The following is a 14,788-nucleotide window of genomic DNA, read 5'->3' as shown; positions in this document are numbered from 1 at the left end:
AAGACCAGAGCTTAGAATCCCATGTTGACCATCTTGAGGACCATTCTGAATTTTCTAGACTATGTGGTCTATCCATTTAAGAATAGGTTTTCAGAAGGCCTTTAAATGAGGCATTAACTGAAAAAAATGAAGCTTCAGTTTCTTTTGTTTTATGGTTCTCTCCACCCTCATTACAGAAGTGCAGAATTTAGAGCATTCTCAGTGCTAGGGTAAGTAGATGTTACAAGGATGGCGCTGATGACAAAAAGATGAATGGAGCCTCAAAGCCAGAAGACTGCAGCCCAGTGTCAGAACCAGCCTAAAGCTCTTGCAAGGAGGGTGCAGCATCACCATAGAACCTGGCTGTACACCGTTTTGTCAGGTCGGAGAACAGACCAGTTTTTTAAATTACCGAAACATATCAAATATAAATGTCTTGCCTCTGGGAATTCACATTAAAGTTAAATTTGTATGGTGATGATAAATTTGTGTTATGGAAAGACCAATTTTAGGTGGAACTGGGGCCAAAAAAAAGTCTCAATAAGTCTTTTAGGATTTGCAGAGTGGGAACTTTCCTTTGTAAGGGAAAAGAAACTCCATTTACTCTAGTTTGACCCATCAAATAGTATAAAACATTTCACATTTAAAAAGAAAGAATGGGATACAACAATGATGAGACTGAGAGCATGCAGTTAAAACACACACACACAAATAAAAGAAAGAAAAAACAATCAGTTTTGGAAAGAAGGGAGAAAGTGAAGAGCAAGGTTCTCATAGACAAGGATTAGAATGGGGTCAGAGCTTACGCTAGCCGCTAGAGCAGAATGCACCCAAGCGCTAAAAGGAAAAATGGCCAGAACCAATCAGAAACCACCAGTCAGCAAGAGACCAATAGCCGCAGGTAACAGAGAGAAGGGGTGGGAGAGACAGAGGGAATAGAGTGGGAACAGAACTTGGGGGGAAGAGAGCAAGAAGGAAGGGGAAAACGCAAAGAGAAATGGGTGTCACGGGCAGCGAAGAGCTGTCAAGGTCAAGGAAAGAACAGTGAGAGCTACAGACAGAGGTCTGGGGAAGGGGAAAGGAAGTAGGGGCAGGAAGTGCATTAATAAAACCAGCCAAACTTGGAGTTCAGTAACTCTGAGTAAGATGTGCAAGGGGAAAAAAATCACCATGATGTCAGTAATCAAACAGCTCAGACTGCTACAAACAATATGTACATCCAAAGTCCAGGCGGCATTACTCAACAGCATTGAAAATAAAAGGGGGAAAGGAAAAGGAAGAGGAACAAGTCAAATCACATTTTGTAGTGTTAATGTGAGATGGCAGATGGACTTTTTCTTTCTTATTTAATTGTTTTGTAATTAACAATTGAAAAAGCTTCTTCTCTAGTGCTTTGTTTCACTTACCGCCAACGGGCACCATCGCCAGCATTGTGTATAGTTACCATGGAAAGAGTGAGTCAAGTGAAGGGCCCTAAATGCTAAACCATCGGAAAGGGAGGGAAAAAGCAAAATATGCAGACATCTTACTCAAAATGGTGGCTTTTATAGTTCATACTTTTAAAAACTGGGAAAGGGGAAAGGAGCCAGTTAACCTTCACTGCGTTATTAAAAAGGGTTGAATAACCCCATGAGGCTGTCGTTGAGCCCTCTGTCTGAGGATTTTATCCATCAACTATGGAAATCCTTGATTGTAAACGTATTTAAAAACTCCATGAGTTTTGGGTTCTTTTTTTCCCTCCCCACCACCTCTGCAGTCTTGTACTCCTTGCTTATCACACGCCCATGGAGGCGAACTGGCCACCTAAGAGAGAGGATATATTGGCTGGCTCCTTGAGTCATTACAGGACACAATGTCACACATTGGATAGTTTTTAGACATTCATAAAGTTAGTTTTATTTTGGCCTGATCACAGGTATTCATATGGAGTCTCGCAAACTGAAGCAAAGGAAAAAAATCAAGAGAGCAGAAGGATGAACATTTTGGAGGAAAAAAGTAAATGAGAAACAAATACACATGTACACGCACACAAGTAAATCAAAATGAACCCCCCCCAACATCCAAAAAATGAGGGGAGGACAGAAGTGTTACGTTTACACATTTTAGTGCAAGAATGTGAAGGACACAGAGACATACACACACGTAATGTGTGTGTGCAGACACACACACAAGACAGGGCTCCAGATGTGAAATAAGTGAGGGAATACACAAAAAGAGAAATAAAAATATAAACCAGAAGTTGAATTATTGAAGACATGCACCTCGATTTTACGGCCCTCTACCACGGTGCCGTGTAATTTCTCCCTGGCCCTGTCTGCATCAGCACTATTCTCGAAAGTTACGAACCCGAATCCCTGCATGCAGCGGGAGAAGGGGGGAAAACATGCACATCGTTATATTGAAATACTGATCTCTTGGTAAACAGAGAAAAAAAATATCACAGTATGAAACTGACATCAGCAACGACTCAGTAATACTCTCCCAAAGTCACATTTTTGGTCCATGCATATTTGGTAAAGGGAAATTAAATCCAATAACAGAATATAGAACTGCAGTAGTAGTAGTAGTAGTAGTAATAATAATAATAATAATAATAATAATAATAGCAACAACAATGATAATGTAATCAACAACAATAACTATAATAAAATAAAACATAAAGCATGTGAGGCCAGACCAAAATTAAGGTACAGAGTTACTCGGGTCAAATTCTTCCACCAAGAATCTGAACATTTTTTAGATGCTCTTTCTCTTTCAATTCATCCTGTTAATTTACTGTTCCTTTATGTAATTCTAAAAAATACTGAATTAAATCCGTCATTCCCCAGTAACTTCTACATGTAGCCTTCCATTTAGGTGCAATCACTGTATAAGGAGGTTTTTAGATCTCATCATTTTAGCTCCACTTTGCCTGTTTGCCTGTATCACCACAATTCCTCTGGGAAGAGAATAATTTAAAACATAGCCTTGATCTACAATTCTGTAGGTATGAGGTATGGAAGAGAGCACCCATCTTCATCTAAGCTAATGAAAATATCACTAAGGAGTTGCCAATTATGCCTTTTCTTCAATGAATTTTAAACAACCAGACTGGTACTCAGAGTAAAAATAGGTTCAGCTGAATTCCAGAAAATAGCTTATCCAAATTTGCCTAAATTACACATTTGTTGAAGCCTACATCTGCTACTAAATGTATTAGTAATTTTCCATATAGAAGGGGAAAAAAGGAATAATCAAAAGGCAGTGCAAATGAGATCTATGTTAGTGACATCAGTTGTACACTGTTCAACACAAAAAGAATGCCATAAAATAAGTTGCTACTCTGAGTTAGAAGTAATTTATTTGCTCACTGTATACAAATAAATCATATAGAACTTTAATTCATTAAGTGGACAAAACAGAGAGCAGGGAGTTAACCCACTTACTCCTGTATTCACGTTCATCTGAAAAGACGGTCTTGGTCATAACCAAACCATCAATGTCAAAAGCGGCAGGACTTACTACATATTTATATGACTATTTCATCAAGCATTAGATCAGTTCCAACTTAGGCGCTTTGTCCTCTTTTCCACTCTGCAACTGTAACATTCTTTCAAGCTATTTACATGTGTAGACTAGTAAATTCTTAAGATTTTCTGGGAAAGTCCTCATTTCTCAATAGCTTACTGTCCCTCTAACATTCATTCTTTGAACATTCCACTGTAAGATAACCTGGAACCCTTTGCTATTTATTTTTACTGAAGTTCTGCTTCGCTGCCCTCCACGAGTCCTTCCATATATATACAAAATGTGTTCTTAACTGAGATGGCCAACAGTGTGCATTGCTCAGTAAGATTTTAGAAAAGCAACGCCATCATTTTGAAGGATCTGATTACTTTGCATTCTACATGATAGTATGGTTGGATGGCGGGCCATGGAGGATCCCAATGGATTATCTCTACCTGTAATCTGGATATCACCACAAATAACTCTAGAAAGTTCAATGCTAAGCTGACAGAAAATATTAAATGTACACTGCTTGAGGTGGACGAGTACAGGTCATTTTAGTTACTTTTCTTACAAAGTTAAGTATGTTGAAAATGTCAATGGAAACATACTTTCAGAAACAAATTTTAACACCAATATGTTACAGCTTCATTGACAACTAGAGGTATCCTATCTCAAGTTACTAATTAATGACATCATTTATTATCTACACTAGCATCTGCTGAAGACAGGAAGCCAGCTCTCCAATCCTGGAGATTCCTCCAACAGAAAAGTTAAGTAAACTTTCAAGAAAGGTCACAGACAGCAATGAGTTTTTATATCACACTGTAGAAGTATTACAAACTGAATTCCAACAGATTCTCACTGCCTCATACATTATATGTCTTGGGTTAAATTAACAAATGATGTCAGTGGCTGGATAACAGATTATGTGGAAACTAAGGCCTGAGGTTTTTAGTACTAGCATTTTGACTGACTAAATCTGTATATCCTCACACTCACACACTTGTCTTTTAAATACAACCATGAAGTAGAAAGGATAAATCTGTTGTTTTCATTTTTAAGATGAAGAAAGTGAGTCAAACTGAGGTGAAACACCAGGAACCAACAAAGCATTTTTCCTTCCAGGTGGCTTCTTTCCACAGCTAATGGTAAGAAAATTAGAAATTAAGCTTTGAAACCTAAGTTCGGTATTCTATTAACTGCATCAGTCCCAAAATCCTTCTAGTTTTCTTTTTCAAACCTAATTGCTAAATGTGTTCTGTGAGCTTCTGCTCTGTAATGTGCTGACAGAGCATCTGTGACGTAGTAACTGCATGCAAAAGAATGCAGGGTGGTGTCATAAGCATTGACATTTCATAGCCAGCAGATGTGCTTATATTCTAAAGGAAATGCTAATCAAGACACCAAAGATACAAAATGAAGCAGTCTTCACAGACAACTTTACCTAGGGTGAAGGAGGAAGATCTTGCTGATACTTTGGGACTTCCTGCTATGAAACAGAGGTAAGCAGGATTTCCTTCTTTCCTTTGAAGATAAACAGACTTGGTGGCAGGCAGAATAAGGGCCCCCCAAAGTTGTCCACGTCCTAATCCTTGGAGCCTGTGAATGTTACTACCTTACCTGGTAAAAGGGATTTTGCAGATGTGCTTAAATTAATGATCTTGCGATAGGGAGATTATCCTGGATTATCCAGGTGAGCCCAATGTAATCACAGAGGTGCTTATAAGTTAAAGAGGGAAACAGGAGAGTATGAATCAGAATGCAGTAGCCTGAGAAAGACAGGACCGGCCATTTTGGGCTTTTGAAGATGGAAGGTCAAGGAATGTGGGCCACCTCTAGAAGGTGGAAAAGACAAGGAGTGGATTATCCCTTAGAGCCATCTAAAAGAATGCAGCCCTGAAATACTTTGATTTTAGTTTAGAGAGACCCATTTTGGACTTCTGACCTTCAGAACTATATGATAATAAATCTCTGTGTTTTTTAGCCACCTACTTTATGATGGTTTGTTCAGAGGCAATAGGAAATTAACACATACCTCTCTCAGAAGTCTGTGATTAGAAAGTTGAGAAGTGCAGCCAGCATTTTTAGAGTCCTGTTCTTTGAAACTTTCCTCTCCTGTTGAACCTTTAGATTTTCCATCAACTTAACTACAATTTGGTTTCAAGAATATTAACTCAAATAAAGCTCGAAAAAAAGTTTGATGTACCATTTCTTCAATAAAATTTAGCACTTCAAAAATGTGCCAGGAATTGAGCTAAGGATATTCACAGATTATCGAGGCTTGAAAAGTTATAACAGGAAAATATGCTTACATGAAATTATGTTTTAATGTCCTTTCTTGGAAATCTAATTCACATTAAGTTTGGTCATTTGGGTCTCTTGCTTTGAAAAAAAATTTAATAAAATTATGTCTAAACCTAACACTTTATCCTTAGAAGAGCTTCAAAATGGTTATATAATGTATCAGTCATGAAAACAAAATAACCAGTTAGAAGAGCTACAAAGTCAAACCAAGATTTAATCTCAAATTCTTAGTAAGAGTAAACATTTCAGGTATTTTAGAAGATAAAAAACAGATAAATAAAAAGTACTTTTATATTTTTATAATAAAAAAAAAGATGTTGGTTTGTCTATACCTGACAGAAGTATAATACAAGCCACATATATAATTTTAAATATTCTACTAGCCACATTAAAAAAGTAAAAATATATGAAAGTAATTTCAAGTGTATTTTGTTTAAAATAAAGTATATGCAACATACTATCAACATGGCATCAATATAAAAACATTAATGAGATGTTTAATATCCCTTTTTTCTGCTATGTCTTTGAAATCGGTGTGTATCTTACACTCAAAGCACATCTGAATTTAGACTTGCCACATTTCAAGTGCTCAATATGGCCACTGTACTGAACAATGCATGTCTATATGCTTTATACTGTAAACTACAGCTCTCAGTTCCCAAACTCCTTCTGTGACAGTAATTTAAATATGCCAGTGTTACATTAGGGCTTTAACGCCATCTTAGCAGTCTTGTGAAAACTGAGGAATGGTGCATCTATCAGGATTATGACTGTGGTCAAAACTTCTACCAAGGGTGACAAACATTTTACCACCTGTTTTAACACCCGTTTATCATTAAGGGACTAGGAGCCGAATAACTGCCACCTTTTTAGTCTGGCCTCAGACTGCAATAAATAACAAGCAATAGAATGAGCATTGTAAAAAATATTCTTAAATTTGTATAATCTTTGAGTTTTTCCATCTCAGAAGAATGAGAAAGAAAATTTACCATGTAACTTTTAAGGGAGAAATCAAAAGCGGACGTTCTCCTGGGTATGGCCAGAACACAGAAATTAAAAAATAAATAAAAGAAAAATAAAACTAAAACCCATAAGATGGTAAAAAAAAATAATAATAAATTAAGCCCTTTGAAAATACATGCACTGTTAATTCAGTTTTAAGTATAATGAGAAACATTTCAACTCAGCATTTATTACCTATCGAATTTTACTGAAAAGCAAAGGCCTAGTTAGTGCAATTTCAAAGACAGTTTTTTGACCATATTTTGAAAGAAATAAATAATTTCCCTTTGCATGAAATCAAAATCCAGGGAAACAGGCAAGAAATTACAGCACGTTACTTGTATCTGAGGATGGGGTTAGGGACTTTATCTTCCCTGACTCCAGCCTAAACTGAAGGCTAACCCAAATTCAGATCCCCATCATTCCAGATATCCACCTGTGAGAGTAATGAGAAAACAAGTAATAAAAACTTGCTAGAAATCTCAGTAATGGTTGCTATACTTTAGTCTGTGGTCCTTTAGTGAACTTTAACAGTTGACACTGTCTGAAGACGTGAAGAACTCCTACACATTCAGTATTTTTTATTTTTATTTTTTTCACATTCAGTATTTATGATACATGTCCCAGAGAGCAACCACCACACCAAAAGTAGGTTGACAAAACTTTACGGAGAATATAAAAATTAGAATGTATACATTTCTTAATACGATAATTATATGTGATAATTATCACAAACAAATTGTTATAGGGCTGGGTGATAGTGAACAGAATGGTGGGAAGTCTGAGTCAGAGAAAGACAAATACCATATGATTTCACTCATATGTGGAATTTAAGGAAACAAAACAAATGAGCAAAAGGGAAAAAGAGCGAGAGGGGCAAATCAAGGAACAGAGACCTAATTCTCAAGAACAAACTGCTGGTCACCAGAGGGGAAGTGTTGGGGGTATGGGGGAAATTGGTGATGGGGTCAAGGAGGGCACTTGTGATGAGCACAAGGCAATTGTAGGTGAGTGCTGAATCACTAAATTTTACACCTGAAATTAATATTACACTGTATATAAACTACCTGGAATTTAAATAAGAACTTAAAAAAGATTTTGAAAAGCAATGAGTTTTTAGTCACTAAAAGTATTTAGCAGAGAATTGTGAAGTCAGGTTGAACTAGGTAACCATTATTTAGAATTCTGTTTGAGTCTATGTTTGAAAAAATACTGGAAGGGAATACATGAGACTAGTGACTATGTTCATTAATGAACTATTTATGCTTTTTTTGGTCTGGTCATTAAAAAACATGTTTCTCTTTTATAATGGTTTGGAGGAAAAGGGTGCTTTTTAAAAGTTGTTACTCAAAGAATCTGTAAGGAGAGGGGCAATACAATTTATTGTTCAAACTGGAACAATTATAGGGAGGAAGGGGACATTAATAATTATGCCAAGAAGAAAGCTACAAACTGGGACTATTCTACCAATATATTACCTTTCTATTGTTTATAATAATACCTTTGTTATGGCTGGTGACATCTGGAGAATCCAAGTTATACCTATCAGTAATATCATTTTCTAGGTTCTATTTGAGTATATTCGTTTAATTTTTTGACAGGGGTAGCATTTTTCATCACACATCTTAATTGCATATTTTCAAAAGGATAGTCTACCTTTGTTTTAGTTAATCATAGTAAATTAGATAGGACTGACTTTATGTTTTTACAAAGGAGTATGAAGTAAAAAAAAAAGTATTTAAAAAAAAAAATCACATGAGGGATCCCTGGGTGGCGCAGCGGTTTAGCGCCTGCCTTTGGCCCAGGGCGCGATCCTGGAGACCCGGGATCGAGTCCCACGTCGGGCTCCCGGTGCATGGAGCCTGCTTCTCCCTCTGCCTATGTCTCTGCCTCTCTCTCTCTGTGTGACTATCATAAATAAATAAAAATTTTTTAAAAAAATCACATGAAATGTTTAAGTATATATTTTTGCATTTATATGAATATAAATGATATACATTCATTCCATAACCTAGGATAACCAAATCTAGATAATGAAGGTCAAAGAAGAAAAAAGGAAGATACTCAACAATTTTTTCAGGCCAAGCTGAAAAAGAATACCAGCAAAATGATGGGGGAGATGGGCAAGGCAGCATGACAGTGTTCACTTATGTTTTTAAGTGGGTATGTTCTAAAGCTGTAGGCTGACAGTCTCCTAAAAAAGAAGACAATGTAAAGAGTTGCTTTTTGTTTTGGAGCCATGTGATTATTTAACTATTCTATTGATAATTGTTTTATATGTAAGTATCACTTTTTCAGAATTGTTTTGTGACTCATTTTTCCATTACTGGTTCAAAAATAAATTCAACAAAGCTAATTTCTATACAGAAAAGCACTCAGTTAAAAGACTGAGCAACTCTAAAGTGAACAATACAACCACTTAAGTCTCATCTCTGGTTCCTTTCAAGACACACTGTAATACTATAGTCAACCACAAACATAAAAGAAATGAGAAAATAAACTTAATTTACTAAAACAAAAGTACTCTTTAATTTATGTGAGGTGGATCCCAGAAGAGGTACCCAGGTTTTGACTCCAAAATAAACCTCTGTTAATGAGTCTGCAGAACAGTTTGAGGAACCCATTCCAGCAGAGAACTTTAGGTGACAGTTAAGGAGGACACAAGGTGAAGACAGATTTTTTTTATCAGTCCTTGAAGGCAGATCCAGGCAATTCTGAATTCTGTGCTTTAAGAACAGCTACCAATCAGTACATCGTTTATCTACTCTTTAGCAGCCCAAACTAAAAGAGGCAGTGAGGACATAGCATTATACTGAGGGGAGTGGCATATGCTTTTAGAGTCCCCAAAGAGAAAAGGAAGGCATGTGTCACTTAAACATGAAAATTACAGGGGAGAAGCAATCTAGTTGGGTACACTGAGCAATTTTTGGTAGTAAGCAAATCTTTGCAGAAAGAAGCCTTAAGAAAGATCAATTTCCTTTGCTTCACAAGAATTCAATCCATTTATTTTCTTGGTAAGGAGCAAGACCCCAATGCCTGATGAAATCATACTGGGCTTCGGGTTATTGGGGTCTAGTTGAGAACAGTGCGTGTACATACACTTAAAACTAAAAACATGTAAACTATGACTTTGGATAAACAGGATAAATAGAATATTCACATATTTATGATATGTTGCTTCTCATCTCTATAAACCATTGTCACTTTTCCACCTTGGACCTAAAAAGGTCACAAAAAAATGAAAGCAAAGGGCCAGAAATCCACTGTGAAGAAACTAAAAGCATAGTTTTACGTTATAGGCTAAACAGATTTCACTTTAAAAATACTTACCAAGTTAAGTGCTGAAGAAAGTTCTGTATAGGTATATTAATCTTTTTTTGTTTTAACTGAAAACTGGAAGCTTAGAGTATAGTTACCTCTTTCATAATTAACAAATAATTATTATAATCAGAATTAGACACTATCAGTGTTGATGTGGTCTATAAAGGAAGGGAATAATAATCAGGAGTATTAGAACAGTACATACATTCATGTTACTTTAGATGGGGCAGGAGGTATGTAACTCCCTGTAGATATAGGCTATTAATTCCCAAGGTATGGTGAATTTACAGTAGGAAACTGAAGAGGTAAATATTAACTCACTGATTCACTTTATTTAGCTTTTCTCAAATTATATTCTTAGAGATTTAATTATAGCCAAGGGCTGGCTATTTTCAAATAGCCAGGAAAAGATGACCAAATGAAAAATTAACTCAAACTGTTCTAACCTAAAAATTTAAGTAGAAGTGAACACAGCAAGGGCAGTATTTACAAGCTTGACCATAGCTGATCGTGTTTGTGTGGCATAGTTCACTTATTGAGGAAGGAAGAAAACTGTCAAATGAAACTTTTCTAAACTCAGTTCATTAAATATTGTTTTAATGAACCACTGTCAGACTTCATCATTCCCTCACTCCTAAAATCACTGCTGCGTATTTTAGTGCACTGAAATTCAAATCATATAGATTGGGAATTTAAAATAGTAAATTATTAGGGGGAAATGAGTTTTAATTAAATTGTTCAGTTCTCATAGAAAACACACTTAGAAAACCTGTATCGAATTGTGCACCGTTAGTACATTCATCCTGATGCCAGAAAAACCCAACTCACTATTTGTAATTGAAGGGATTCTACATTCTGAAGCTTGCCAGTCTGGGTAGGACTCAAAGGAAGAGGTATCCTAGAAGAGGTACCCAGGTTTTGACTGGGAAGTCTGGGTTGGACTCGAAGGAAGGCATCAGCTTACAGTGAATTCCTGAGTCACTACTCCCTGTATTTATGCCTCGTCAAGTTTATCCAAAAGAGAAAGAGGGTCAACTGAAGGATCGAAATACTAAATTTGTTCTAAGTATGTCATTTCAGAGTCTGATTGTTAAAAGCTGAATTGTTCTGGTACAATTCACAACAGAATTCTCATAGAAATTCACTTGAGTCTTCTCTCTTCCCCTTTAAAATGAGGTGAGGGCAATTTCAGTTTGATAAAGGGCAGGTGTCTCCTGCTCCGGATCTCCCTCCTCACACTTCTCTTGCTTCCAAGCCCACCCCTCCCTCCCCTAAACTAAGTACTAGGATAAAGTCTGGCCATGTGGTTACTTATTTTTAGAGATAATCTGATCCAAGCCAGGTAAGGGAGGATACTTTTTGCAGGCTTGAAAAACAGCTTTAAGTTTTCTGACTACTTACTACTTAAAACTAAAAGGAAACCAGACACCCTTAATACTGAGATGGAGCTTACCTTAGAGCCACGTTCATTAAAGATAATTTCTACATCTAGGATTTTGCCAAACTGCTGCAGAGACAAAAATAAAAACATTTATTCAGGGTCAGCTTCTTATCCACATACTTTATTTTCTCCTGAAAAATGAGTAGTTTTTTTTTTTTTTCCTTTTAACTACTTATTCAATTTCCATGTTTCTACTTGTTGGTAGTCCCCAATACCAGTTTCTGATTTCCCCTCATTAATGAGCCAATAATTTCTCCTTCTTAAATGTCCCAGTTTTTAAGAAGCAAATCTGAAGTAGAAAGATACACTATAGAAGGCTGTGTTTTGCTTCTCCCTCTTTTTTTCTTTTAATTTATAAAGTAAATCAAATTCACTGTAAGAAAGGCAGGAAATACAGATAAATGAAAATGAAAAGAGGGAACAAAAAAATGACAATCCTCTGCACACATACCATCTTATTCTGGTACACAGCCTTCTCTGCATTTCCTAAGGCATACATTCATTGTTAAGGACATTATTTCTAAGTATTACTTGTACTTAAACATTCAAGGACATTACACATGATTTCATTTATTTGCCCTTTTAATATTTTGGCAATGAACATCAAGAACATTTTAAGTAATATCTTTGTTTTGTAATTAAATATTTTAACATTTGGGAAATAAGCTAAAAATATGAAGCCTAAGTAACTGTTGGTAGGTCCAACAGCTGACTAGAGGAGCATACATTGAACACAGTGGTTATTCGGAGGAAAGGCATGTAGAAGGTGACAAGACCATCTGTTAGAATCAATGTGTGGATGAACTGAATTGAAGGAATGTGCATTAATCTCCAGATAGCTTTTTGGCCCCACTTCCTTCTGACTACTGGACTCATAGGCCCAATTATCTATGTCACTTGGATTGCAAGTCAGACTTCGGGAAATGTGAAAAAACTAAAAAATGAAAAGTGCAAAACAAATCCTGCTTTCTCACTGGGCTGAATCATTACTATCTTTTTCAGAAAACATGTACTAAGAGCCCAAGTTTTCTAGAGTAAGACTTCTGGGCTTGATTCCAGTTTCATTACTTAACAGAACATTAGGAAATAAAGGAAAGAGGAAAATGTCTTATTTTAGGTAGGAGGGCATTTAGTTTTATTTCTATGCCTATCCAAACAACTGAGATTTGAATGGAGTTTTAAGAGTTTTCCTTTTACATTTTTTAATGCTGTCCTTATGCTGTCCTGCTAGGGTAAGGACTGCCTTCCTTTGCTGGTTAAGGAAAATGAGGCTGAAGGAAGCCATCTGTCAACTTTACACAGCTAATAAAATGAAGCATGGAATCTCTCCTCTTTACCACTGCTGCTGTCCTTCCAAGGTTACACTAACCATGCAGAAAAGGACAGAACAACCCTATCAGGTATCCCTTACAAGGAAAATTTTCTTTCTTTCTTTCTTTCTTTCTTTCTTTTTTTTTTTTTTTGCACTTAGCAGCCTTATAGGAAGGGCATAATACATTTCAAGAAATCCCTGATAACTGGCCTAAGCAGATCTTCAATGGACACAATATTTCTGATTTGAGAGAAAACACACTTCTGGCAGATGACAATGTACTCCATTTTCACCGATCTCCAGAGATGAGGATTCCATATTATCTCTGATAATTCAGTAGAGAAACTAATAACTCATATTCCTGGGAAGCTTCTTTTTAAACATAATCTCAATTCTTTAAGCTGCCCTTTATATTTTCTGTTGTTCTCTTTTCTGTAGAGATGAACAGTTGGCTACTGTTTTCTGTGTAAAGGCTCTTCAAGTAATCCAAGAACATTATTAAATCTCAGCACTGGCCTTGGCTTAGGTATAGAAAATACCCCCAGATGCTCAGCTGTCAGGGACAAAACTTTGCTCCAGGATCTTGTCGCCACGAAGTGGCCACAACCGGGAGTTCAAGCGGGGCACCTGCTTTCCTGACAAAAGCAGCACACAGCAATGGCAATGAAGTTTTTTTTAAAACCATGGTCTCTTATTCCTAGTTCAAGTTGAGTTCCCTCAAATGAAATCTGACAACACATAAGCTCAGAAAATATGTAAGATTTCCAGCAGTCATTCACATTCCAATAACTTAAATCTTTGCTGTTATGCTTTGTTTTCATGATGATGATTTTGGGAGGAAACTGAAGCTGGAAACATACATCAGAGGTAGCAAACTGACCACCTACACCTGATCTTAGATATTGGTCTTGAGACGCTGTTGAGTTATGAGCAGGGAAGTAAAAACAAAAGTACCATCTGCTTCACAAACATTAGGTCACTGAAGTTGTAACACTCCAAAGGGGAAGGATTATTGTCTTTGTCCTGATTTTAGACTGAAAGGCTCATGTCTCAAGTGGCCCCAGGTTCCAGGCAAATCAGGTTGCATGGTCACCCGGTTATGTGAGAACCTGCAATGATAGAATGATAGGAGTGATGGTGCTAGGTGACAGAACTCCTGAAGACCGATGAAAACACTGATTTACCTTAGGATGTCTCTCAACCTATGTGCAGCAGTCTTATCCTAACATCCTAATGACTTATTTAAATACAGCAGGTGGATTAAATTATATTTTCAGGGGCACCTGGGTGGTTCAATTGGTTAAGCATCTGCCTTTGGCTCAACTCATGATCCCAGGGTCCTGGGATTGAGCTCAGTGTTGGGCTCCCTGCTCAGCGGAGAGTCTACTTCCCCCTCTCCCTCTGCCTCTGTCCCGGCTTGCTCACTCTCTCAAATAAATTGAAAAAAAATTTTTTAGATTATATTTTCATTCTAAAACCCACAAAAGGACTCCAGAGACTTACCCCAAACATCTGTCGGAGGTCAGGGTCCCGGAAGCGGAAGGGAATATTAGAGACATGCAGCCGTTTAGGGGTGGATTTGCTCTCTGAATTCTCACTACTTTGTGTCTGTGACTGCTGGCCATCGGTCTGTGCTCCCCCTTCCGTCTGCTGGGCAAAGAGACAGACAACTTTGAGCAAAAAATAAACAATTACTTCATAAGAATTATGTAAAATAATTAATGCCCGCCCAACCCCAATCATTCTCAAACAGCGTGTATTTAAGCAAAAATTAGTTGTCCCTTCAAAGGGGAAAAAACCAAAACCAAAAACGTTATCTGTGTTCAGATTGCTACCGTTTATAAAGTTGAGGTCTCGTGAATTTTATAGTACACTAGTGAAGTGGGAGAAAACAGAAATACTAAGTGATTTGCCCAAGACCACATGGCAAACCACTAGGT

General features: G+C 36.9%; 1 protein-coding gene across 47 annotated transcripts in view; it reads right to left on the bottom strand.

Moving 5' to 3' along the window:
• The window catches only part of RBFOX2 (RNA binding fox-1 homolog 2), a 276,323-nt gene that overhangs the window by 26,012 nt on the left and 235,523 nt on the right, over positions 1-14,788 (bottom strand). For 28 of the 47 annotated variants that reach the window (XR_011997802.1, XR_011997801.1, XR_011997798.1 and 25 more), the window contains 3 exons: positions 14,352-14,498; positions 11,549-11,602; positions 2,241-2,333 (listed from right to left, as the gene is read on the bottom strand). Coding sequence is in view for 36 of the 47 variants with exons in the window: in XM_072741453.1 (XP_072597554.1) it covers positions 2,241-2,333; positions 11,549-11,602; positions 14,352-14,498 (294 nt within the window). In the remaining 11 variants the exon portion in view is untranslated. The remainder of the gene's footprint in view (positions 1-2,240; positions 2,334-11,548; positions 11,603-14,351; positions 14,499-14,788) is intronic. The other 19 variants (XR_011997800.1, XR_011997804.1, XR_011997808.1 and 16 more) reach the window with 1 other exon arrangement.

The sequence above is a fragment of the Vulpes vulpes genome, chromosome 16, assembly GCF_048418805.1.
Source record: "Vulpes vulpes isolate BD-2025 chromosome 16, VulVul3, whole genome shotgun sequence".
NCBI classification, from domain to species: Eukaryota; Metazoa; Chordata; class Mammalia; order Carnivora; family Canidae; genus Vulpes; species Vulpes vulpes.
This window is presented reverse-complemented; position numbering and strand designations above follow the sequence as displayed.